Source organism: Siphateles boraxobius, unplaced genomic scaffold, assembly GCF_051911475.1.
Source record: "Siphateles boraxobius isolate OS27281-9 unplaced genomic scaffold, OSU_SipBor_1 5, whole genome shotgun sequence".
NCBI classification, from domain to species: Eukaryota; Metazoa; Chordata; class Actinopteri; order Cypriniformes; family Leuciscidae; genus Siphateles; species Siphateles boraxobius.
In genome coordinates, this window is record NW_027509141.1 from 6,628,746 (window position 1) to 6,652,862 (window position 24,117).

Below are 24,117 nucleotides of genomic sequence, written 5' to 3' on the forward strand. Positions count from 1 at the left end.
TTTCGAAAGCTTCAGTAAATCTTTGATTTCAGGCAACAACTCTGAGAATCTCGCTAAAAATGTACCTCTATTCAGCCATCTAACATCTGTGTGCAGCTACAGGTCTGTGTGTTCTGCACCGGTCTCCTCCAAATGAGCACGGAATAACCTTCTCTGTAGACTCCTGGCCCGAACGGAACACACAATCTTCATTGCAACATCCATCACTTCTTTCTTTCATGTTTAAAATCTTACTACATAATGCCTGCTGGTGGATTATACAGTGGCAATTAAGGAAGTCCGGGAAATATTCACTCTGTTTGCACAATGCAATGAATCCGCTGGTACGGCCCACCATTGCTGGAGCACCGTCCGTTGTGATAGAGATAAGTTTGAAGAGGGGCAATTGGGTCTTGTTGACAAATTCCATGAAAACTTGGAAAATATCTTCGCCTCTTGTGTGTCCTTTCAATGGTAAAATGGTGGGCAGCTCTTCTTTTGCACCCATGTTTTCAAAAACTATTCTAATGAAAACACATAGTTGTGCCACATCAACAACATCAGTTTACTTGTCGAATTGAAGCGAAAATCATTCGCACTTTTCAACATCCTTCCTTAACTGCTCCTCGACATCCTCTGCCATTCCCTCACATCGCCGTGTAACAGTGCCACGGGATAATTGCACGTCTTAATGGCAGCTATGATGTTACTTTTATTCTTAGTCACCAAAAAGTGCGTCTGAAGCCTCGTCAAACGCTTCTTTCACAACTTCGCCGTCCTTGAAAGACTTCTTGTGTTTTGCAAGAACATGACTGACACGATAAGATGCTATAGTTGCAGCCTTACCCTTGGTGTTTGGCTTGGTAAAAATTGACTGCTGTGCTGCTAACTGCCCCTTCAATTCCCAGACTTTTCGGGTGCGTAGAGCTGATTTAGCTGGGAAACCTTTGTCATAGCTTTTGTGCATGGTCTTGAAATGCCGCTCCAAATTCCCCTTCTTCGGTTAAGCCACGCTTGCATTGCAAATAATAATAATAACAAAAAAGTAATCCTCTTCCCTGTCAGAATGAAAATGATATGGCTTCTACCATAGTTGTTTTATTTTGCTGACGTCGCGTTACACTAAAAAATGTTTGTCTGAGAAGCTAAAAAAAATGCATGTTCTCACACAGTGTTGATGAAGCAATTGGTAATTAAATGCTATTGTGGGGGAATTTTTTGTTTTTGCAAGAAGTCTTGTGCTCATCTAGCCTGCATTTATTTAATCAAAAATACAGAAAAAACAGTAGCCTAATATTGTGAAATATTACATGATGTTCTTTTAAACTTTTTATTAATCAAAGAATCTTTAAAAAAAAAAGAGCATCACATTTCATCATATTAGAATGATTTCTGAAGGACACCAACCAGTTTAGTAGACTCATCTGAAAAATTAAATATGATTTAACAATCATGAGTATATGTGATACTTCCCTGTCCTCATGGAGAGCGCAGTTCGTACCGATTTCTCCTTTCCACAAGCGCTTGCTCTCCAGTGGCGTCTGTCGTTGCTATGCAACCATGAACAGAGGCGCGCTTGGGAAAACGAGCGCGCTTGCCGCATTTTAAATAACGAATTTGCACGTGCAAAAAACGCGCTATGTGAACGGCCCCTTATGGCAACGTGACATTAGCCTAATCTAAAATATTTCCATATGTGGCTCTTTCCTCCTTGTCAAAAAGTGGATTAAGAGCAACCGCATGCAGCACCGCCGGTCGCCATGTTCGAGTGTTTTTAGGTGTGTAAGTGAATAAAGTGAATGTCGTGATATTACTGATCATGGAAAGATTTTGCAGCGGTGCTGAAAATGCTGAATACATTGTAGGGGAAACACTGATAACACAACATCTGGAAAGCAGAAAAGTCAACATTGCCAATGCCCAAGTCCATCTCTGCAGTTTCTCTCTAAATTGTTTGTTCAGTTTATTACATTTGGCCTTGTTAAATCATCCAGTGCTTAGAAATGATGTTTTGCTGTTGCCAGCTCTTTGCAAAAATAACGACTCTACTTTATCTCATGTTCCCATTGAAGGCAAGCCTGGGCAAAGTCATTTGATAGAGAAATTACCACTGAGCTGCATTGTGCTGTTGCTTCCCACCTACTGTAGATTATATGTGTATAATGGTGTTTGAAAATGCTTTTTTAGCTGAAATGTTTGATATGTCCTTGGCTAAATAGTTCCCTCACTATCAGATGCACACAATATGCTCAAGATTTCATCTATAGACTGAAGGTTTTTCTGTTGCGCTTATTTCTGCTGAAGCTGTTTGTTACCCAAAGCATTAGCCGACTTAAACCTGCCACTGTGCAACATTATCACTCATATATTTATTTTGTTAGAAAGTCTGATGTTTGTTTATTCTGTAGTTTGTCACTATCTCGTTAATAGTGATTCTTAACTAATTTTGGTTGTATAACTTGACACTATTTTATAAATTTTTCCTCAGGACGTGGTGTATTTACCTGCACACCAATTGAAAAGGGATCGTTTGTCGTCGAGTACCGTGGGGAGTTAATATCACAATATGAACAGGACAAGAGGCAGAAGTACTACACAGAAAAACAAAATGCTTCCTTGTTTGATTTTGAATGGAACAATGACACATGGTGGTAAGTCATGGCCTATACAGGTCCTTCTAAAAAAATGAGCATATTGTGATAAAGTTCATTATATCCATAATGTAATGATAAAAATTAAACTTTCATATATTTTAGATTCATTGCACACCAACTGAAATATTTCAGGTCTTTTATTGTTTCAATACTGATGATTTTGGCATACAGCTCATGAAAACCCAAAATTCCTATCTAAAAAAATTAGCATATTTCATCCGACCAATAAAAGAAGTGTTTTTAATACAAAAAAAGTCAACCTTCAAATAATTATGTTCAGTTATGCACTCAATACTTGGTCGGGAATCCTTTTGCAGAAATGACTGCTTCAATGCGGCGTGGCATGGAGGCAATCAGCCTGTGGCACTGCTGAGGTGTTATGGAGGCCCAGGATGCTTCGATAGCGGCCTTAAGCTCATCCAGAGTGTTGGGTCTTGCGTCTCTCAACTTTCTCTTCACAATATCCCACAGATTCTCTATCGGGTTCAGGTCAGGAGAGTTTGCAGGCAAATTGAGCACAGTAATACCATGGTCAGTAAACCATTTACCACTGTGAGCAGGTGCCAGGTCGTGCTGAAAAATGAAATCTTCATCTCCATAAAGCTTTTCAGCAGATGGAAGCATGAAGTGCTCCAAAATCTCCTGATAGCTAGCTGCATTGACGCTGCCCTTGATAAAACACAGTGGACCAACACCAACAGCTGACATGGCAACCCAGACCATCACTGACTGTGGGTACTTGACACTGGACTTCAGGCATTTTGGCATTTCCTTCTCCCCAGTCTTCCTCCAGACTGTGGCACCTTGATTTCCAAATGACATGCAAAATTTGCTTCCATCCGAAAAAAGTACTTTGGACCACTGAGCAACAGTCCAGTGCTGCTTCTCTGTAGCCCAGGTCAGGCGCTTCTGCCGCTGTTTCTGGTTCAAAAGTGGCTTGACCTGGGGAATGCGGCACCTGTAGCCCATTTCCTGCAAACGCCTGTGCACGGTGGCTCTGGATGTTTGTACTCCAGACTAAGTCCACTGCTTCCGCAGGTCCCCCAAGGTATGGAATCGGTCCTTCTCTACAATCTTACTCAGGGTCCAGTCACCTCTTCTCGTTGTGCAGTGTTTTTTGCCACACTTTTTCCTTCCCACAAACTTCCCACTGAGGTGCCTTGATACAGCACTCTGGGAACAGCCTATTTGTTCAGAAATTTCTTTCTGTGTCTTACCCTCTCGCTTGAGGGTGTCAATGATGGCCTTCTGGACAGCAGTCAGGTCGGCAGTCTTACCCATGATTGCGGTTTTGAGTAATGAAACAGGCTGGGAGTTTTTAAAAGCCTCAGGAATCTTTTGCAGGTGTTTAGAGTTAATTAGTTGATTCAGATGATTAGGTTAATAGCTAGTTTAGAGACCCTTTTCATGATATGCTAATTTTTTGAGATATGAATTTTGGGTTTTCATGAGCTGTATACCAAAATCATCAGTATTAAAACAATAAAAGACCTGAAATATTTCAGTTGGTGTGCAATGAATCTAAAATATATGAAAGTTAAATTTGTATCATTACATTATGGAAAATAATGAACTTTATCACAATATGCTAATTATTTGAGAAGGACCTGTACAAGATCAGTTATTCTCTAAAGCTTTGTGTTGTTTTGTGGAAAAACCTTTTGTATTGTATACAGTATGTCCTGTTAATTAAGCACCATGAGGTGTGCTTGCATGCAACGAAGGAAAGATTTTTAAAAAAAAAAGTAAAATACTAATTGTTTGATTAAAAGAAGTGAAGATAGAAAGGGTCTCTTTCTGGCTCCTATGCATTGATACTTTTTTAATTAAAACTTATTTTTATATTATAGTACAATATAATTCTGACTGATAATTGTTTATATACTTCATTGAAGACACCAAGTGGCATGATCCAGACTCAACATTCAGGAGACCCAGAAGTGAGCGAGAGATCCAGTTCATCCTTCCAACAGGTTACTACACATTTACTCTGGATTTCTTCTATTTTAATGTCTCACACAAGTCCTATGCATCAAAAAAATGCATTTTCACCTTCTTCAAGCAGACAAACGTGAAATGTTCAACAATGAATATATTACCATCACTAGTTTACTCATACTATCGTGTAAGAAATTATCCCTAGCATTTGATAGATCTAACTACTCCTCAAAACATAAATAAATATCTTAATTTTCACAAAATTCAATGTTTTTATCTACTTCAAACACATTTATTGCCCATGTAGGCTTCTGCTTTACATGGTCTAACTTCTAGGGAAGTAGATCCCTGTCCATTACTGTGGAGATTTTAGCTTTCTTTTACTACAACACTGCCCTACAAAGGCAAAAGACCTTAACTCGCTAGAGTGTGGAACTGAGAAAAATTACTTTAAAGATTTTCAGTTGTCCCGCCAAATTATTTATAGGTAGGAGACTGAAAATTGGGCAATTAGATGTTTAAGTAATAAAAATTATCTACATAGAAAAATCATGAGCTCAAACTTGACTTTTGACCACTATTTTAAAGTTACTGACAGGGTGTCCGCGGGTCCTTAAATAGTCTTAAATTAGATTTTAAAAATGTAAGGCCTTAAAAAGTCTTAAAAATTCTTATTTTTACTAATGAAAGGTCTTAAATTTTCAATGGCAATTTGACTTGGACATATCTAAATGGTTTCCAAATTAAAACTATCTAGTTAGCGTCCTTTTTTATTTATTATTCGTTCTTTGTGGAGTTGCTCGTTCACGTGACATTTCGCGTCACATTCGCGCCAGCATTACGTCTGTCTCCTGCGCGCGAAACAGCAGAAGAGGAGAAGAAAGCTGGTTAATTTCAGTTCAATTGTAAGTTCATTCTTTATGCGCGTAGTGGTGTATGATACTGTAATCATTCTTTTACTTTAACTATGTACGAGCGCGCACTGCGAGCTGACATCGCATTTGTCTCTCATGCTTGCTTTCACTGCGTGATGTGTCAGTGCAGTTATAGGTATGTTCCCTAATAGACGTATAAAGTTTTTGTATTTTATATATCATATGTTGTTATCATACAATATTACATCAGCAAGAGGGCTGTTTTCCCATGCATAGTAGCAAATATAATATTTATTTTATATAACAGTTAAATGAACATTGTGAGTTACATTTTATAAAAAATATTGCCAATATTGTTTGTTTTCCCTTTATTTCGCTGACGAGAATTTCAAAATGAAACCGTAGCAGAGTCTCAATGCAAAAGACAGCGATGATTTCTTGACTGAAATCCGCGTTTTGAACGAATCATTTTAACTATTCAATAAACAATCACTTGCACTTCCTGAATGAATCAGCCGTTTGAACAAATCGGTTGAATGAGTGACTCCCTGAGACAGTGATTTGCCGCCGCCTACTGGCGGGTTTAGTTTCACATTTAAAGTACCCTGTAATTAAAATGTTACAATTAGAAATCAGTTCATATTTAAATATTGAATTAAGAATTGAAGAATTGAAAGAATTGAATATCTCATTGCTTTATTTATGCAATTGTAAATGGGAGTGTAAATATATTAATGCCAGTTCTGATGCTTCTGTGTCTCCTCTGCACTGCAAAGATGGATTTTGATTTAATGATTTAATTTAACTGTTAATGGTGGTATTGTGTTATTATTCTAATAGAATTTAATTTGAATGTTAGAATTTGATATAAAAGGTGATTCATACCTCTAAGTAAAAAAAAAAAAAAGGTCCATATATGGGTGAAAATGCCCCTGGAACTCAATTTCAGGTTGCAAATATTGCCCTTTAATAAAAAAAAAAAATTCTTCCACTGCTGTGAACTGACCACTACATAGATTATGAAAAATATTATTATCTTCGTGAGTCAGCTGTCAACAACAGGCCTTAACCAGCCATGGTACCAGTACACAAACACAATCCGTAAAATATTATCTAATTATCATCAACAAAACTTTGAAAATATTGAGACATATTTATGTCGATATTGCGCACCCCTAATGTAAGGTAGTAATTTTGATTTCTTCAGGTCTTAAAAAGGTCTTAAAAAGCCTTAAATTTGACTTTAAAAAGTGTGTAGATACCCTGACTGTACTCTGCCTTTGTATTGACAGCAAAAAGTGAGAAGTCATGCCAATGCAAAAGGCAGTAACTTCCACATTATCAATATTTGGTTGCTGATCACCGTTAACAAAATCATTATAGCAACACCTGTATAAAATCTAGTGATCATGGCATTTATTTTGTATGATTTACAATTTTAGCCATCTACTTTTTGCTATCCTGTGCTTTGGTTGCATTCTGGTGGCCCTATATTAATAGCCTACATTAAACATGACAAAATAACTCCATTGGATAAAGAGTATTTTCAAGTGGTACCGCGTGGCATAAGTGTTAAGAAGGATCCATGCAATCAGAGCGCTGTTTTCCGAATGACGTTAGTCAGTGCCTCGCAGTCAGCAAGAGACGAACTATGAATGCTCATATGCAGAATTTATATCTCCTTTTTCCTTTGGTAGTAGTCTTATGTGAGCGAGTTATTGACAAGAATACCACTCACTGTTACCATTTAACTGAATCCTCAGTAAACTACAAACTCTGGTTCAACTGAGTCTTATGTGTTCTTGCCGACACACCAGTGCGGATACAAATATACCTTTTCCAGCATAAATACAGTCCTTACCTAAATCTCCAGAACAATTTGGTCGTTCGAGCCGGATATTGTGTCTACACTGGACTAATGATGTCAGAGGACCAGAATGCAGAGTATCAAGTTGAAGGAGCACGCCCTTGACGTATAGTTCGTCAACCAGCCTACTTACAAGATTTTGAATTACAGTATGCTGGACTGCCTAGAGCTAATGTCCTTCTGCCTCAGTCAACACTGCGACCACATGGGTCAGATGACTTTCAACAGGACGATGAAGACAGATATTCTTATGGCCCATCCACAGGCATCTATTTCTTATAATGATCAAAGAGAAGGGGCTGTTGGATCACCTGATTCGTTAGAAACACCACGCTTGGCTTCAGAGCCCTGGTACCTTACCACGGATCGTTGGAGTGAGAGAGATGAACGCAGCCCTCACCTGTATGGACGTTCTTTACCTCTTGATATCCAAAGCACAGTGCATGATCTGGAACAAGAGAATAGACATCTCCGTGCTACTCAGCTATCCATGAGGGAAGAGATCAGCCAACTTATAGAGATCCAGAAAAGTATGCAGGGGTAGGGGTGGGAGATATTGACAAAAATGAATATCTCAATATATTTTTTTCAATATTTCGATATCGATATTCAGACGATATTTTTGCAATCCTTCAAAGAAATGTGTGCAAACTGGTAAAGAAGGTCCAGTTGGTCTTTTGACTTGCTGCATTTGACCTATTATTGTATAGAATTACTAGTACATAAAGATATGAGACATTATTGATTTAAAGACTCCTAAACTTTTTGGAGTGAATGATCTGTGGACTTAAAACCTATAACTAGTTCATTCATGGAACAATGTTTCTCCTGGTTTCCACATCAGCGCTGTTTGATCAGTTAATAATGGAGAAATTGTAATGCTTCACACTAGATATCGTAGCGATGTTATTACTTAAGTGGCGAATTCAAATTCTTTGTTTACTGGATCTCTTATGTAGTAACGGTGTTGCTTCAAGATCGGATCGCGCTGCACTGATATTTGTCCGAAATGATAAATGGTCCGTAAAGCACAAAATAATGAGTTTCGTTCCGCTTTCATTACATTTGCCAGTTGAGGTTGCGCAACATTGTGGTGTTCGCTCCAGCGTGGATTTTGGTCGGCAGGAAAAATGGTCCAACCAAAGGAATGGTTCGGTTTGCAATGCGTACGGAACCGATCTCTTGGGAAAATGTATTCCATCTTTTGGACTCATACAACGCAATTTTCCAATGATGCAATCACGAAGCTCGCCACTCGAGGACGCCACAGACATTCAAGAAAAACTTTTTAACTTAAGATCATTTTTCCACAAACAACGCATATTTTGCCTTCTCTTTACGATTTTGGATTGTTGCTTCAACCTAAACGTCATAACACACAGGTAAGAACTTCGTAGTTGTATATTGCAAATTAGTAACTTAAGCAGCGTACTCTCGTGCAATTGAAGAACGATCGTGATTTTGTACAAAAAACACAAGGCAGCCAACAACAGTAAGAAGAGCTTCTATTATCTACACACCTCCTTCTACTTACTCCAGTCAGCCGCAAGTAGCACCAGCTTACTTTCCACGGATCCAGACTAACACTGCAAGACAGGAGATAATTTATAGAGGTCCGCAGCCAACCATTCCAGATTTTACCCGTCGAGAGCCTGGCGAATTTGCCCGTCTCAAACTTGCCTTGACTATCCTACTATCTGATGAAGCTACAGAGCTATTCAAGTACCAAATTTTGTAGATCACCTAAAGTTAACAGATGCTCGCCTCACGCTGATTCCTTTTTAAATTCATCCACTCCCTACTCAGATACCATGACAGCCCTCACTGAACGGTTCGGTCGACCTCATCAGCTTGCCCTGAGCAAAATTGCTGCCATTATGGATGCATCAGATATTCAGCCTGGCGACACTGTAGGCTTTGAACGCTTCTCTCTTCAGCTACAAGCCTTAGTAGGATTCCTTAAGACATTAGGAACAGAAGGAGACATTGAATTGCATTGTGGATCCCATGTGGCTCTACTTTTGTCTAAGCTCCCTCCAGAACAAAGAGCATCTTTCCGCAGGCACATGAGTTATGAATTGTGTAGCTATTGTGTTGTTTTTGTTCGTTTGTTCTGTTTAGTCATTATTTTCCTATCACTTTCATCAAAGACGAACTACTGGACATTAGGAAACACACGCCAGAAAACTTCTATACAGATTTTGATTATTCAGACGTTTTGCTGGACATTCTCGTCGGAGGGGCAGCGTTGTTGTTCAAACGCGCGGTCAGACGCAAACGAGGAAAGCGAGCCGGCGCGCTGGTTCAACTCAGCGAGCGCGGCCTGCGCACTGCACTCCCCAGTATTCATCTTGCGAACCTCCGTTCCCTTCCTAACAAAATGGACGAACTACTTCTCCTCACCCGCATTAGCAAGGATTTTTCTAACTCTGCTGCTCTGTGGTACACTGAAACCTGGCTGAGTGAAGCCATACCGGACAACGCAATACATCTGCCGGGCTTCCAGCTGTTCCGAGCGGATCGCATCGCAGAGCTAACGGGGAAAAAGAGAGGTGGTGGATTGTGTTTCTACATTAACGAAAATTGGTGTTCAGATATAACAACACTGAACAAGATATGCTCTCCTAACTTAGAGACCCATTTCATTAATTGCAAACCTTTCTACTCGCCACGGGAGTTTTCCTCTTTCATTCTCGTGAATGTTTACATCCCTCCAGAGGCGTGCGTGAGCGCGGCGCTACAACAGCTGGCTGAACAAATAGCTGAAACGGAACAAAGGCATCCAGACTCTCTTCTAATAATTCTTGGAGATTTTAACAAAGCAAATCTTTCCTGTGAACTACCAAAATACAGACAGCACGTTACATGTCCCACAAGAGACAGTAATATACTGGGCCACTGTTACACCACAATAAAAAATGCGTATCACTCCGTCCCACGGGCAGCTTTGGGGCTCTCTGATCACTGTTTGGTTCATCTTATTCCGACCTACAGGCAGAAACTGAAATCAGCTAAACCTGTGATAAGGACTGTAAAAAGATGGACTAATGAAGCAGAGCAGGATCTACAGGCCTGCTTTGATTGCACTGATTGGACTGTTTTTGAAGCTGCTACCACCGATCTGGATGAGCTCACAGATACTGTAACATCATATATAAGTTTCTGTGAGGATACATGCATTCCTACCAGGACATTCTTATAATTCACTAATGATAAACCATGGTTTACTGGGAAACTCAAACACCTTCGTCATGCCAAATAGGATGCTTACAGAAGTGGGGATAAAATCTTGTATAACCAGGCCAGAAACAGATTGACAAAGGAGATCAGAGTTTCTATAAGGAACTACTCTGAAAAACTGCAAAAACTGTTTTCATCCAACGACCCATCACCAGTCTAGACTGGCCTGAAGAACATCACCAACTACAAGTCACCATCCCCCCGATCTGTGGACAATCAACACCTGGCTGACGATTTAAATTCATTTTACTGCAGGTTTGAAAAGCCCTCATTCACACCACACACCCGGTCTGATCTGCACTTCACACATTCACCATCACCTCCTGCACTCCCACTCCCCCCTCCTCCTGCCATCCAACCTGAGCTTAAGGTCTGTGTGGAGGACATGAGCAGAGTCTTCAAAAAACAGAAGACTAGGAAAGCCTCATGCCCAGACAGCATCTCCCCTGCCTGTTTAAAAGCCTGCGCTGACCAACTGGCCCCGGTCTTCACGCAGATCTTCAATAGATCATTGGAGCAGTGTTAAGTTCCCTGCTGCTTCAAACGCTCCACTATCATTCCTGTCCCCAAAAAAATCAAAATCACTGGACTTAATGACTACACACCTGTCGCTCTCAGGTCTGTGGTCATGAAGTCGTTTGAAAGACTGGTGTTGGCCCACCTGAAGGACATCACTGGACCCCTGCTGGATCCCTTTCAGTTTGCTTGCATCTCGACAGACCAGGGACTTATGCAAGGATCCTCTTTGTGGACTTAAGTTTGGCTTTCAATACCATCATGCCTGGTCTTCTCACAGCCAAACTGACCCAGCTCTCCTTACCATCCTCGATCTGTCAGTGGATATCCAGCTTCCTGACGGACCTGCAGCAGCGAGTGAGACTGGGGAAACACACATCCAGGACTCTCACAATCAGCACTGGCTCCCCCCAAGGGTGCGTTCTCTCCCCACTGCTCTTTTCCCTGTACACTAATGACTGCACTTCTAAAGACCCCTCTGTCAAGCTCCTGAAATTTGCCGACGACACCACTGTCATCGGTCTCATCCGAAACGGTGACGAGTCTGCTTACAGACTGGAGGTTGAACAGCTGGCTGTCTGGTGCAGTTATAACAACCTTGAGCTGAACACGCTCAAAACAGTGGAGATGATCGTGGACTTCAGGAGGAACAGCCCAGCACTCCCCCCACTCACCATCATGAACAGCACTGTGGGAGCAGTGGAGTCATTCAGGTTCCTGGGCACTACCATCTCTCAGGACCTGAAGTGGGACAATCACATTGACTCCATTGTGAAAAAAACCCAGCAGAGACTGTACTTCCTTCGCAAGCTGAGGAAGTTTAACCTGCCACGGGAGCTGCTGATTCAGTTCTACTCAGCCGTCATTGAGTCTGTCTTATGCACATCCATCATTGTCTGGTTTGGTTCAGCTACCAAATCAGACATCAGGAGACTACAACGGACAGTCCGGACTGCGGAGAGGATTATTGGTGCCCCCCCCCCCGCCAAACCTCCAGGACCTGTACTCTTCCAGAGTGAGGAAGAGAGCAGGTAAAATCACCACAGACTCCACTCACCCTGGACACCACCAGTTTGAACTGTTACCGTCAAGACGGCGACTCAGATCACTGGCCACAAGAACATCTCTGCACAGGAACAGTTTCTTCCCACAGGCCATTTCCCTCCTGAACATGGACAGATCTAAACCACCAGACATTTATGAATGGCAAGTGCTACCTTTTGGCACTACTTGTAGTCCGTGTTGTGCCATTTATGCTGTCCAGCGACATGTTTCAGATCATAGCACTCCTGATGACAATATCAGAACCACGGTAGAAAGGAATTTCTACGTGGACTATTGTTTGAAGATCCTACCATCACCTCAAAAGGCAAGGCAGCTTGTAGACAGACTCTGCACCCTCTTTGCTAGTGGTGGGTTCAACCTTCGCCAATGGGCAAGTAATGATCCCAGTGTGGTGGACCACCTACCAACAGAAGCGAGATCCAGCAGTACCGAATTGTGTCTTTCTCAAGATCGTACCGATGCTCAAGAACCGGCACTAGGTTTGAGGTGGCACTGCAAATCAGACCTTCTTGGGTATAAAACCCGTCCTGTCAAGTCTGGACCATGTACCCTTGGACACGTTTACAAGGTACTTGCAACCCAGTATGACCCCCTAGGCTTCATACTCCCCTTCACCACACAAACCAAGATTCTAGTTCAGAGATTATGGGACAAGCAACGAGACTGGGATGACCCAAATCTACCTGACGACCTTTTGAGATCCTGGAGAGAATGGGAGGCGGAACTTCCTATGGTAGCAAGTATTTCACTACCCCGCTGTGTCACATCTTCAGACATTAATCATTCCCACAACACCAGACAGATTCACATCTTTTGCGATGCTTCTGAGCAAGCTTACGTGGATTCCAGCAGTAATCCAGCAGATGACCTCACCCGAGGTAAAACTCTTTCTCAGCTGTCAGTGCCCAACAGATGGAGCCAAGGACCATCGTTCCTGCTTGAGTCTGAGTCAGTATGGCCTGTCTGTCCTCCTATACAACCACCAGAAATCAAAACAGAGCAGCGCAAAGGAATCTTCTGTGGATTTATGACGGAAGTAGTTGTTCCTGACATTCCCGACCCTACCACACACAACACCTGCAGCGAGTTAGTGGAGGCCACAGTTCAGGGGCTAAAAGATACAGGACCACCATCAGTAGTGGACTACCAAACTGCAGAATGGCATATCCTGCAGAAATCTCAAATTGATAGTTTTCCAGATGAATACAAACTGCTAAAAGCTGGCAAATCTGTACCTTCCATTAGTCGACTACTTGCTCTTGCCCCAGAATTTGACGAATCTTGTCAGCTTATAAGAGTTGGTGGTCGTTTATGTCGAGCTGAAGGACTACAGCTGTCAGTTATACACCCTGTAGTTCTTGACCCACATCACTGGGTTGCCAAGTTACTGATTCGAGACTATGATTTCCATTACACTAGAGTAGATGTTAAAACTTCATGCTGATTTGTACTCGCCAAGATAAGCACCAACTAAGACATAGCTTTACAGTAACCTATGCTTCTACATCCATTTACGCTTCTTTCCATATGATGTAAATCTCCTTCTGTCTAGTGTTAACACGTGTCAGCACACACAACGGCTGCAACCACAGTGCGGTCCCCCCATGACAACCGTCTGGATTGAGCTGAGTAGGGGACATCTCTAGGGTCTTCAAGTGGGTACCTTCAGTCCTCAGTGTTTCGTCGACTAGCCCACGACACCTCAAGAGGGTTCGACAGTGACCCCCCTCCGTCCCCCACTCAACTCAGCCCAGCTTACTGACCTCTATGCCCTCTTGCTGCTGAGATCTAACCACAATCTCTCCGCAACCCAACCATACGCACCAACCCGTTTGACTAAGGCTGTCGAGCCCCACTGGTTCGTTAATATGCAGTTTCAGTGGCAACGGTTCCGTATGGCATACCACCTACCACAAAACACAATATCTGCCCAACCAAACGTCATTCACGCAATATACACAGGAACGTAATGACTGTAAACACTATACAACCTATACAAATAAACCAACAGTTGCTGCTGAGACCTAACCACAATCTCGCAATCTCTCCGCAACCCAACCATACGCGCCAACCCGTTTGACTAAGGCTGTCGAGCCCCACTGGTGCGTTAATATGCGGTGTCAGTGGCAACGGTTCCGTATGGCATACCACCTACCACAAAACACAATATCTGCCCAACCACCCGTCATTCACGCAATATACACAGGAACGTAATGACTGTAAATACTATACAACCTATACAAATAAACCAACAGACTCTTCAAGTTTTCAAGAAACCGTAGCATGGCGGCCTGTACACAGCCAGCTAGAATCGTTCCGTCTCAATCACAGCCAGTTGCTGCTCCTTTCTGCTGCTTCAGATAAGTTCTTTACTGTGCGACGCAACTCTTGGCCACTGAATCCGACAGAAACCGGGTTGTAGAGTGTGCCACAAAACCCCGACAACCCACTTCCACTGGATAAACCTGGACTCTCCATCCTCGCTGTTCTGCTTCCGTGGCCAGATGAGCATACCGCAGTTTCTTCCTTTCATATGCCTCATCTACCGCATCCTCCCATGGCACTGTTAACCCTCAGGGGTCTGAGGGGTTTTCTGGGTCCTGGAGGTGTTCTGACATGCTCTGACATTTGTGCTTTTTTCAGTTATTTATAAACATGTTAATGGCGAAGGTGTAAATTCACTCTATATAGCACAAACGGGGCTAATATGTGAGCAACATGTATGCACATGTTTGTATTTTTTAGAGAATAATGTTTATGCGTGGTTATTGAAAAAACTAAAACTTAGTGTCTGAAATAAGGCCACAAAACACATACTAAATATGTGTCCACAAGACTTTTGACTAATGGGCATTGTTGCATAGAGTTTTTGCTTCAAAATGATCTGAAACTCATGCTGACTAATCATTTACAGAAAACAATACATTGATTTAAATTTTATAAGACACCTTTTGTTTGGAAAGGCAATATGCGTGGAGGCGTGTTCACACCTGAGAAGACAAAGGCCAGATAATGTGCCGCATAATGAGCTGCATATTAATTAGCCCTTTCACACAGGTGTGTCACAGGGTCCCAAAGCACAAAAAAGCACAACACTTTGTTTTTATTGTGAGTACCCCAAAAAAAAAATAGACACTTAACAGGATGTAATGATGTACAGCACTTATATGTAAGATCAAAATCAACAGAGTAATTTGAGTCACTTTTGCACTGATAAGGAAAAAAGTGAGCTGGTATCGCCCGCGATACCGCCGACCCCAGAGGGCTAATTCTATCAGTTGAACAATGCGTGCTGATCCAGACCACAAAACAATATCTGGTCGTAGGTTAGTGGTGGCAATCTCAGGTGGAAAAATAAGCCGTTGATCAAGATCAGCCAGCATCTTCCAGTCCCTAGTAGCTTCCAGTTGTCCTGGGCGAGAATTGGTGTTAGCACCTTTTCTTGGTGGTTGCTTGCCTGGGCGGAGGAATATTGTCTTCTGCGTGTAATGTTTTGCTAGAACAGGCGGCAACTTATTGGTCATACTACGCTTGCCTTCCAATGCTAAAGCCAAACATCGCAATACTTGGTCATGGCGCCAAGTAAACCGACCCTGGCTAAGAGCCACCTTACATCCTGTCAAAATGTGCCTTGATGTGGCAGTTAATGAACACAAAGGACAAGAGGGATCCTCTCCTACCCAGTTTAGGTTCTGCAGTGATGGGAGAACATCATATGTTGACCTAATAAGGAAACTGATCCTACTCTCTTCCATTGACCTAAGGTCTTGCCAGCCCATTTTGCGTTGTTCCACACTCTCCCATCTCATCCACTCTCCCTGCTTGGCCTGGGAAATGGCCTTTATACATCTCATCCTCTCCTCCTGCTTTCACACCTTGTTGACTACCAGCTTCCTCCTTTGAGCTTGGCCTGCCTTGTGCCATTTAGGAGGAGCTAAACTGAGCCCAAAACCCACTCTTCCATGCTGTACCTGTCCCACGATATCACCAATTTGAAGGTCAGCCTTTGCCTCTACTACAGATTTCTTTGCTGACCAGTTTTTACCACAGGGGCTGCCTCCCTTACACATTTGTCGCGTGACTCTGCTAAAGTAATTTCCAGTCTGACCTTGGCACACTTAAACTCCTCGGTTAAAGCAGAGACTGGCACCAGAGTTTCAGTTTGCCTGGTAGAGCACAGCTGTTTGTGCTCTTCAACCCTTCCACTGCTTGTCGTCTAACTTCTCCCACTCGAACTGTGTCTTTTAGATCCCCATCGTACCATCTCCCTAGACTCTTCACTGGCTTCTCAGAAACTCTTGGTATTGCCTCACCATTAATGAAGAATGTTTTATCTACTACCTTGCCTTTAATTATTGAGATGCTCCTTGATTTAGAGGGCTTAAATTGCATTCGTGCCCATTCAATATTATCTGTTAACTTCCCCAATAACTGATTAGTGCAGGCTACCGTTGTAGTCATGGTTGTCATGTCATCTGATTGGTGGTAGTTGCATCCCAGAAGCCAAGTGCTCTCCTCCTACTACCCATTTTGATGCCCTAATGATTACTTCCATTGCCATGGTAAAAGCCAGTGGAGAAATGGTGCATCCTGCCATTATTCCAACCTCTAAGCATTGCCATGTAGTGCTGAATTCTGGAGTTGAGAAACTAAATTGCAAATCTCCAAAATAGGCTTTCACTAAATTTGTTATCGACATCGGTACCCTGAAAAAATCAAATGCTGCCCAAAGAAGCTCATGTGGCACTGAACCATATGCATTAGCCAAATCCAGGAATGTCACGTGTATCCTTCCTCCCCTTTTTAGCTGATTGAATTCGTTGCCAGATAACACTGATGTGTTCTAAGCATCCTGAGGATCCTGGAATGCCCGCTTTTTGAACTGAAGTGTCAATGAAGCCATTCTTTAATAGGTAGGTTGACAATCTCTGAGCAATAATGCTGAAGAAAATCTTGCCTTCGACGTTTAATAGTGAAATAGGGCGAAACTGACTGATGCTTGTAGCATCTTTTTCTTTGGGTATAAAGACTCCCCCTGCTCGGCGCCATGCTCTAGGTACAACCTGCTTTTCCCAAGCCACTTTTATCAATTTCCACAGAATTCGTAGAACTCCTGAAGCACTCTTGTACACTCTGTACGGAACTCCATTAGGCCCTGGAGATGATGAAGCCCTTGCCTTTCTCACAACCTGCTCTATCTCTTTCCACTTAGGTGCACAGACCTCCATTTGGTATTCTGGTGGATTGACAGGTGGGATGTCTGACGGAATTGACATAGGCTCATGCCTTTTTGCATCTTTATGCGTTTCCTCCAAATATCTCTCTAGCTCAACCCTAGATGCTTTTAAAGTGCCGTTCTTCTCACTGGTGAATAACTTCTTTACGAATTTGAATGGATCTTTATAGAAATTAGCCCTCGCACGCTCCTTCTTTTTGTAGCGTTTCCGTAGGCGCTCAGCTCTGCGTAATGTTGCAAGCTTATCTTTTATGGCCCTTTGTAAGAGATTGAGTCCCTCCTTCTGACATTGTTCCGCTCTTTTCCATTGCTTCCTCAGCTGTCTCCTTTCTCTAACTAACCCTTCAATTTTCTGCTGCCGTCTAGACAATCCAGGAGTAGTTAGTACTTTTTCCTTCCTTTTTTCCACGCCAAACCTCTCACTTCCATATGCGTAAATGATGTCCCCAAATTTATCCAGCTTCTTTTCAACTGTACCAGTTAATCTTTCCAATGCAAAGCATAGATCTGTGTTTACCGTGTCCCATGCAGTTTTCTCACAAGCTCTTGGCCATCTAACTCCAGGCCTATGCCCGTTGAGGTTCTTTTCTCTCTTATGCTGGCTAGTCTGACCGGGTTCACAAGTATCAATGTGTTCATCACTAACTGTGCAAACCCTCATCTCCTCTATGACAGGGGTACTGATATCCTGCGAACTGTGGTTTGCTTCCTGTCGCTGGATTTCATTCGACTGACCTTACTGACTTCGTAAGAAGTACTGATCAATGCGAGGCCCTTGTCCCTTCTCCCTCAAGGATTTCATTTTCCCTTGATGAATCTTCAACCCCCTGACCGTTGTCGCCTTGCTCCAGCCACAGATACAAGCTTGGAGTTCAATGACTTTGCTAACTGCAGAACCTGAACTAGTCTTTTTTGAAGTACTCTCCATACTCGTATCCGTTCCATTCCAACGCCGTTAACCATGTTGTCCAACATTGAGTCATCTTCCGCCCCTGCTCTCGCAGACTCTAGGGGTATTTTTCTCTTTAATTTCTCAGAAGCCTTGGGCGGGTGTCTCCAGCATCCTGTAAACACAGAGCTGGATACTGCCGACAAGGGTAACTAACCCTTACCAGCCCCATTGGGGTCTCTTTCCTCCTGTCAGCTGTCTCTCCAGGCTGTCACAAGGTCTTTCCCTTGTTGCCAGCAGCACTATTCACTGCAGTTACTGGACGTATCCAGATCTTCATGATTTCCATTACACGAGAGTAGATGTTAAAACTTCATGCTGATTTGTACTCGGCTTTCGCCAAGATAAGCACCAACTAAGACATAGCTTTACAGTAACCTATGCTTTTACATCCATTGATAGTAAACTCTGATGATAGTAAACTCTGCCATCCAGGACCTGAAAGAGTCTTTGGAGAGATAAGGAGAAACCTTTGGATACTGAGGGGGCGAGAAGCTATACGTAAAGAACAACATTTGTGCAAAGACTGTCAAAAATGGAGGAACAAACCAGTTATTCCCAGAATGGCAGATCTACCACCAGCTCGACTCAGACTGCTCAAACCCCCATTCTACAGTACAGGCATGGACTGTTTTGGACCATTCCAAATCAAGATTGGAAGACGATGTGAAAAGAGGTGGGGAATCATTTTTAAGTGTCTTACAACACGAAGCGTTAACATAGACCTCCTCACATTCATTGATACTGATTCCTTTCTGATGGCCTTGAGGAGATTTGTAGCTCGCCGCGGCACACCTTCTGAGTTATATTCAGACCATGGCACAAACTTCCATGGAGGACAAAGAGAGTTGCAAGAAGCCTTTACATCGCTCACTCCCCAAATCCAGCTACATTTAGCTAAACAGAAAATTTCTTTCCATTTTAACCCACCTGGAGCCCCACACTTTGGAGGTGCATGGGAAAGAGAAATTAGGTCTGTCAAGACTGCCCTCCGGGTCACAGTCAGTTCCCAAGTTGTAACAGAGGAAGTTCTCCAAACAGTACTCATTGAAGTGGAAGGAATGCTTAATAGCAAGCCCCTTGGTTATATTTCCAGTAATGTAGCCGACCTTGACCCCGTTACACCAAATTATCTGCAAATGGGGCGGCCAGACAGCTCACTACCCTTTTTAGTTTATCCTGCTACCGAACTTATGGGCAGACGGAGATGGAGGCAGAGTCAAGTTCTGGCCGATCTGTTCTGGTTAAGTTTCATTCGTCACTACCTGCCTACACTACAGGTTCTGATGGCCATATCAGAGCTGCCAAGATTCAGGTTAAGGATAAGACCTACACCCGGCATGTCTCCGGCCTGATCCCCCTTCCCTCATTCTCAGATTAAGAGGAACCTATCTGAGCCCCCTCAGACTGATTAATTAGCATCCAGGGGTCTCATTTATAAGGCTGTGCGTAGGATTCTTACTAAAAGTGTACGTACGTCCAAAAGCCTAAAATTGCATTTTTCTTCATTAACTAATGTGAATGTTTACTGTTAGGAAATAGTGTATAATTCCAGGTGAGACTACGGGTTTGTACACATGATGTTTGATTTGAACAGCTTAGAGTAAAACAGCGTCTGCAAAATCTGAAGCGTCATCATGATTGTTGTGAGGATCGTTATGAGAAGGGTGAATGTACATCCAAGCCTAAATCAAACCATCTGGTAATTATAAGTATTAAACTTTAGTATTTTAATGTTACATGAACATTATCTCTATAACATAAATTAGCCTAGGCTTTTAAGAGTAGCTTAATTTCTTACTCCAAAGATTTAAGAGAAATGTTTCTCAGATGGTTAATCTGAGAAACAGACATCTAAATGTATTTAAAATTATATTTAAAAAGATATATTTGTTTTTGCTTTAAATCCGATGATAAATTAAGTGGAGATTATTAATTTGTCTATAACATGTAGAATAGATATGATGCAAATTATTGACGTATCCTAGGTACAGTACGTATCAAATATGCACAAACTGGCATTGGGGGAATACAAACGCTATCTCGGCTGCAGTCTGAATGGAAGCGGTGTGATGTGAATTTGCGACAATCAGCATTAAGTGGATATAACTTGGGGTGAACATTTCTGTTTGATGAAAATTATTAATCATTTCAAATGTTGGACCTCCCTCAGTCGATGATATTGTATGCACAATGTGATGGTACTAGGAGAACAATATTTTAGCTCTTATTAAATGTTTAACTTATTGATGGAGAGATGCTTTTCTCTCCATTTTCCTTTAGATCTCTAATGACATGACTGATGATGCTACGGACTATGATGATGCCAACTATGTTCCAGATTCAAGTGGCAACAGGTTCTGCACCAAAATACAACAAACCACATTCCAGCCAATCACCGACAAGATGGCTGGCATTTTGTATCGCAAGGACGAATTCTACCAGAAGTGTTTCTTTTGCATAAGCTCATAAGAATTTTCAATATATCAGCTGCAACTAAGAACCTAATATGAAAAAAAATATGGTAAAAACATGCTGTTTTGTTTGGTATTTACTTGGAATTTCAACAGAAGTGTCACCATGCAGGAACCCATAGTGCACCTTTCATGAGCTACGACCCCTTTTGAGTTAGCTTTTATATATCTCTGAGCCACTCAGTTTTACTAGATTTTATCAACCTGTAAATGTGAAAAAGGTTTACTGAACATTGAGCATGACTATATTGTACAACGCTGCTTCTAATGTAGAAAGAAATTTCAAACATTTAAACAGCAGCCAAGTTGCAAATATGCACCCTATTTTTTATTCTTTATAAGTCATTTAAATATGAAAATTGAATGTGTATCTATGGGCTTCACAAATCACTTAAACATGAAATGACAGTGTTTGTTGCTATGACCTCATAAGTAGCATAAAAAACAAGTCTGCCCAAAATATAGCCTTAGACAAAATCTCAACAGATGGATCTATTCCTTGAAGCATTGGTAGGAAATTATTTGATAACAAGGTCTGTTGGACCTTGGGAAAGGCATGTCCTAATATTTCATGTTTTTTTGCACAAGTCCCGATATATCATGAAAATATGTGTGTGTGTGTGTGTGTGTGAGGCACATATTTTGTAGTCATTGTACCCAATATTTATTGATATCAAACTGTTTAAAGACGAATGTAGTGCCCAGCACAGCATTCTCTGTCACCAAGGTATAGTTTCTTTAATTTTTACCACAATGAAGAAATGAAAACAAAAAAGCAGTTGATTATAAAAAATAGACTATAGGCTATCCGGATAGGTGCAATCAATTATAGTGAAATTAAATATCACAACTTAAAAAACACCATTTGTAAAGTATTAAAGGCTACATGGAAACAAATATGTTAAAATATACATATGAATATAAATGTATCCTTGCTGTCCCTCCCACCCCAGAACACCATCCAGTCAAAAGCGGGTCATGTGATCATTTTTATTTAGAAATTAGCTTTTCCAGGCACATCTGGCTCTTAATCTTGTTGGGTGTTCGACTCATCTTTGTCAGAAGGTTACACTCTCGCAAGTCGAAAAAAGTCCCGAACCTGGAGGGAAAATTACAATAACCAAAAAAGTTATTGACCAAAGCAGTTGTGAAAAAAACACCAGCTTGCGTGTTGCATTTTATCACACATTCCTGTTTGCCAATCTTTACTGTACCTCATTTTCATTTTAAAATTCATTTCAACAAGAAATACAGATTCTTTCAAGATTGCCAGAAGTATTTGTGCATTATTACCACTTCCATCTGCTTGATGGGGTCCTTAAACTTGGAGAAGCTCTCCTGACGAGGACCGTCTGTGACCCTATCGAATCTTTTTTGGACCCAGGCTGTCAAATGAGAGTACTGGAGTTCCTCCTGTAAATCTTCAGTTGATTCCATTTCCTGTAGAACACATGAATAGTGTGTAATCTTATGAGACAGAACTGTACAGAAGACACAGTGACATCAGTGTGTCTTTATATGTAAGGGTCAAAACACTGTCGTCAGTTCCCACAGATCAGAAATTATGAAGAAATCAAACCCATCATTGTGCACAAGAAACTTACATCTTTTCCTTTTCACACTTAACAAACTCGTCATCTTTAGCGCGATCTTCTTTCACTAAATTCACATATTCCCTCATTATAGTTTCTGAAAGTCCCATCATCAACACACGGTCCATCTCCTGTTCCTCTTCAGGTTCTGTCTTTTCACATTTTATTAGTAGTCCACTGACTTTTCTGAAAGAGATTACAGTAACAGAGATAATATGAATAATGTTATCAGAAGCAGTATCTTCAGTATATGCAAAAATAGAAAAACATCAATTGTGCAGATTGACATGTCAGTACTATTATGCTGACCTTCCAAGAGCTTTAAGTTCTTCTTCTGTTTCTAGCGGTGTCCTGTTCACATCCTGAACCCTGAAACATGTCAAAATGAAAATCAGTGTCTGGCAAACAGAGCTATATAAAATAAAACAGGATTATTTTTTACAAACCAACTTTCAACAATAATGAAAAAGTAATTACGCTTGTTTGGCCTCTGGTGCATTCAGGACTTTTAACCAGGCTTCAAAATCGGCCCAATCATTTCCTGCCTTCAGCTCTCTTTCAGACATGGCACTTTTCTTCTCATATATACGTTGGGCCCGAAGAAGGGCTTCTTTTCTTTTCTTCACACAAAAGAAAAACCTAATCCATACAATTTACAAGCAGTAAATATTTCATATTTCAAAATATCATATTCATTTGATTCACTTACTTCATAGCACTTTTGTCGTGAAAGCTCAGCGTTGCGTTGATCAGCCATGATCCCGTATTGAACTAAAGTCGTCTTCCTGTAAACTGGTGGCTGTGGACTCAGCCCTGCATAAAACATCACATTTATTTCATGTTAACATGGTTCTCATGAAGGAACTTATGTTTACTTCATACTCAAGTGATATGTTTTGAATTTAAATGTAGCAAACAGGTTTCAGATTGCTGGACTAGCTCACCTCTGGCATTCTGTCCTGGCGAGCGAGCTCCTGTTGATGATACATAAGAGTAAGAAAACACCTTAATAGGCTTACTAAACCCAATATATGAACGTAGGCTAATATTAAAAATGACCGATGATGGTTGAAAAACATTCAATAGCCTACTATGATAGCAATTCCTTCTGGGTGTCTTTGAGGCGGTGGCCCGTCTGCTATTCCACGTGTTCCCTGTCAGAAAACAAATGGATAATTCGGTAAATTAAATTTAACAGAATTTATCAATTTGTTGCCTGCTGTGGTTGTTTTAATTCACATCCTATCTAAAAAAAATATTAACGTTTTTGGTTTAATATATTCTTCATAATATGAGACTCTCAATGATCTAAATTTATGATGGTTTATATTTTATTTGTTCATTATTTACTTTGTTGGATTTTAGTTGGACTTGGTCAGAACTGTTCAAAAATCGTTATCTGCATGATGCCTGCTGCCTTTGGGCTCAGTGATGTTGAATTTAAATGTCATGTAAAATAAAGATGTTTATGTTACATTGTGATGTAATGGTGTTTTCTGGAAGGGACTAAAGAACAAAGAATTTTTATCAGCTGAAAGGCAGAATACAAATGTTTTTATTAACCCTTAAACAGGCAAGAGTGGAAAATGCTGAGCAAAAAATAATTTCATGTCATTTTTTATATCATCTGGATAATAAATAAAACATAACCAAAATCATTTTTTTAAAAATTGATATATTTTGGATTTTATGAGTTGTGTCTCCTGAATCACGTTGCCTGATTAGGGTATAA

General features: G+C 41.2%; 2 protein-coding genes across 2 annotated transcripts in view; both read right to left on the reverse strand.

Annotated features, from left to right (window-relative positions):
* The window catches only part of LOC143712048 (uncharacterized), a 383,255-nt gene extending 359,901 nt beyond the window's left edge, over nt 1-23,354 (reverse strand). Inside the window, exons 1-5 of the mRNA XM_077204266.1 lie at nt 23,330-23,354; nt 23,095-23,198; nt 22,863-23,024; nt 22,695-22,754; nt 22,398-22,571 (exon numbers count right to left, since the gene is read on the reverse strand). Of these exons, the coding sequence (XP_077060381.1) occupies nt 22,398-22,571; nt 22,695-22,754; nt 22,863-23,024; nt 23,095-23,099 (401 nt within the window). The 5' untranslated portion in view covers nt 23,100-23,198; nt 23,330-23,354. The remainder of the gene's footprint in view (nt 1-22,397; nt 22,572-22,694; nt 22,755-22,862; nt 23,025-23,094; nt 23,199-23,329) is intronic.
* Nucleotides 1-24,117, reverse strand: part of LOC143711279 (uncharacterized) — a 549,769-nt gene that overhangs the window by 360,547 nt on the left and 165,105 nt on the right. The window lies entirely within an intron of this gene.